General features: G+C 32.0%; 1 protein-coding gene across 1 annotated transcript in view; it reads left to right on the top strand.

Annotated features, from left to right (window-relative positions):
• The window catches only part of HELRODRAFT_173921 (hypothetical protein), a gene marked incomplete at both ends in the record, with an annotated part of 4,867 nt that extends 1,967 nt beyond the window's left edge, over positions 1-2,900 (top strand). Inside the window, 2 exons of the mRNA XM_009020496.1 lie at positions 76-172; positions 2,797-2,900. Of these exons, the coding sequence (XP_009018744.1) occupies positions 76-172; positions 2,797-2,900 (201 nt within the window). The remainder of the gene's footprint in view (positions 1-75; positions 173-2,796) is intronic.
• Between the last annotated feature and the right edge of the window lie 271 nt (positions 2,901-3,171).

Below are 3,171 nucleotides of genomic sequence, written 5' to 3'. Positions count from 1 at the left end.
CCCTGTGGGCTTCTGGTTTTACTTTATATATATATATATATATATATATATATATATATATATATATATTGGCAGAAACTCTCGAGAATAGACATAGATTCAATAACTGTCAATGATGAGGTCATCCCATTTTGTCAGACAGCAGCTAATCTGGGCTTCATAATTGATTCAGGTTTGTCAATGAAACAACACATTAAAAAGCTCTCAGCCGAATGCATGTTTCAAATCAGGAAAATCAATCAAATTCGACGATCCCTAGATGCGTCCACGTTGCCGACGTTGGTTCATACATTTGTGCACTCACGCGTCGATTATTGCAACAGTTTGTTTTATGATTTACCTGATCGATCCATGGCTGTACTGCAGTCAATACAGAATCAAGCCGCAAAAGTTGTTGGAGCTCTAAAATTACGACCATGTGTCCCCAATATTGAAGGAACTTCATTGGCTAACCGTCGACAAAAGAGTGTTGTTCAAAATTTCAACAGTTGTCTACAAGTCTATCAACGGTTTAGCTCCATCTTATTTATTTATTTAATTCTAACATATTTTATTTTTCATGTTTTATCATTTCTCTTCTTCACTTTTTGTATTTATTTTCTCACTTTTTTGTTTAATTTTGTTTTACTGCCTTGCATGTTGTAACAGTTTCTGCGTCTGTCAGATCCTGATTTTAAAGAATATTAAAAATAAGGTGCAAAATATGATGCGGTATACTTAAACTCAACAGCAAACTCAAATAAAAAGGCGGTATGCATGAACTAATCTGCAAAATAGAATCGATTTTCTAACATATTGCAAAACTCACGCTCTCTCTTCTAATATATATATATATATATATATATATATATATGTGTGTGTGTGTGTGTGTGTGTGTGTGTGTGTGTGTGTGTGTGTGTGTGTGTGTGTGTGTGTGTGTGTGTGTGTGTAATTGTAACAGTTTATATGGAGAATTTGTATACCCCAGTACTTGTTGCAGTTTACATAGGAAATTTGTATAACCAAGGTCTTTGTTCCTGTGATTTACATTTACTGTTATCAGTGACTGTTAATTTTACTGTTTGTCGTCTTTACTACTTGATATGGTTTTGTTGTTTGGGCTAAAACTGCTTTGGTGTTATGTTTTGTTATGTTTTATTGCTTCGGTGTTGTTTTATTGTGCTCATTATATTGGTATCATTTGCTTGCTCTTTGATAGCACTTTGGTCGATGTCACTCGATTTTAGTATATTTTATTATTGTCCTTCTTGTCGGGAGTATTGTTGAAATTTTTTGTTGTTTGTTTATCAGAGGTTGTTTTATGTCAATGAAAATGGCTTCGGCTAATTTCAGATGGGAATGACTGGAATTACAGTATATTGTTTTGGTGTTGTTTGTTCTTGTGATAAAGCCCTGGGTTATACAAAATCCCTATATAAACTGCAATAGGTACTGGTTTATACAAATTCTCTATATAAACTGTAACAAGAGCTGAAGATGATTGAAGAATCGAAAGGGGTTCTATACACTCGAGAATGAGTTGGAAAACTGTATGTTATTCTAACTTTAATAAAATAATAAATTACGACAAGAAATTGGTTAGAAATATTGAGAAATGTAATAATAAAACTATCCAACGCTAGAAATAAATTCAGTAGATTTTATAAATTACTGCATTAATTATGGTCTTTTACCAGCATGCATATATATATATATATATATATACATATGCTGGTAATATATATAATAATATATATATATAAATATATATATATTATCTACCGAGTCACCGGGCAAAAACAGGGAATTATTGTCCCCCTAACATAGGTTGTGCAAACTTTGAGCAATATTTATTGAATATTTCTATCGCAAAAGCAAAATTCAGGTTTGCATAATTTTTTATTATATTGTTTAGCTTAATGTAGGAAGCAGCAAAACCAAAGATAGAAATAGAAATTGGTAAAAATAGTATTATTGTAATGATTTGTGGTTTTGTGCTTGGGTGTGTTGAAGGTTGCGGTTGATTCAGAATGCAACTGTGTTGGTAGTTGGAAACGTATCATTGTCTGCATTGGTTGCCATTAGAACTGAGGTTAGTATTTAAGATTGCAATTTTGGCATTCAATTGTTGTTTGGGTAAAATACCAGGTCATTTTGATGAGATTTGTAGATGGGTTAAAGTTATACAATTAATATCCGAACTTAGATTGCCAGCAAATTGAATGGTGTGGTTCGTAAAGCGCAAACGTCTATTGGTGGAAGAAGCTCGAAAGAGACATCCCCAAAAGTTGTTGCCAGTAGAGCTACGTGAAGTAACTTCGGTGGATGTTTTTAGGAAAAAAACTAAAAACACATCTTTTTGAGAAGGCCTATTTAATCCTCCAAAAATTGCTGAAGAGTAAATACTACTGTTACTACTACTAATAATAATCAATCACATCTGGTGTATATTTGGTGCATTTTCAGTTATTTGCTAAAACCCTATTAAAATAATAATTTATATATGACTGAAACAATGGAGTTTTGTAACAGAAAGCATAGGAAAGTAGTGATTCTTACACAGACCATAGTCTTCTGGACCACTTTAAACCCCGTAAATAAAAAGTATATGAATTTAACGTCGACAGAGAAGTGGTTGTGTCATATATAAATCATCTGCAATAAATGTTCACTTGGGTTTAGAGAGGTGTCAGGTGGGGCCACGTTGTCAACAGTTCAATAACCGTATTTTCTAATTGTTTTTTAATTTAACCAGCATACTTTTTTTTGACATTTAAACACACCGTTTTAAATATCAAATTGACAATTTTTTTAAAGCTCCCTCACACAAATTATTTTTGGCTTTGTCTCCGTCAAAGTTGGCCTCCGTCAAAATTGTCCAGATCAAACCGTCACTTCACGGTTCACTGTTTAAAATTTAAAAAAATGTGTAAAATTTTAATAAGAAACAGCAATCATGAGAAGTCAGTGATCAAGAGTTTGTTTGGCATCCACTAGGTGGCCTCTAACTTCAGTAATTCATTCGTAAGTAGGAATTGATTAAAGGAAATGAATTTGTTTTAAAATTTATCGAAAACTTGAATGTTAATAATAAAGCGGTTTCATTAAACAAATTACTACTAAAATTTTATAGCTCCAACAAATTTAAAAACGTTCAAGATAATAATTTTGAAATATTCTAATTTTTTTAAA

The sequence above is a fragment of the Helobdella robusta genome (assembly GCF_000326865.2).
Source record: "Helobdella robusta unplaced genomic scaffold HELROscaffold_28, whole genome shotgun sequence".
Taxonomy (NCBI): Eukaryota; Metazoa; Annelida; class Clitellata; order Rhynchobdellida; family Glossiphoniidae; genus Helobdella; species Helobdella robusta.
The sequence above is the reverse complement of the archived record's forward strand: the minus strand, read 5'-3'. Positions and strand labels throughout refer to the sequence as shown.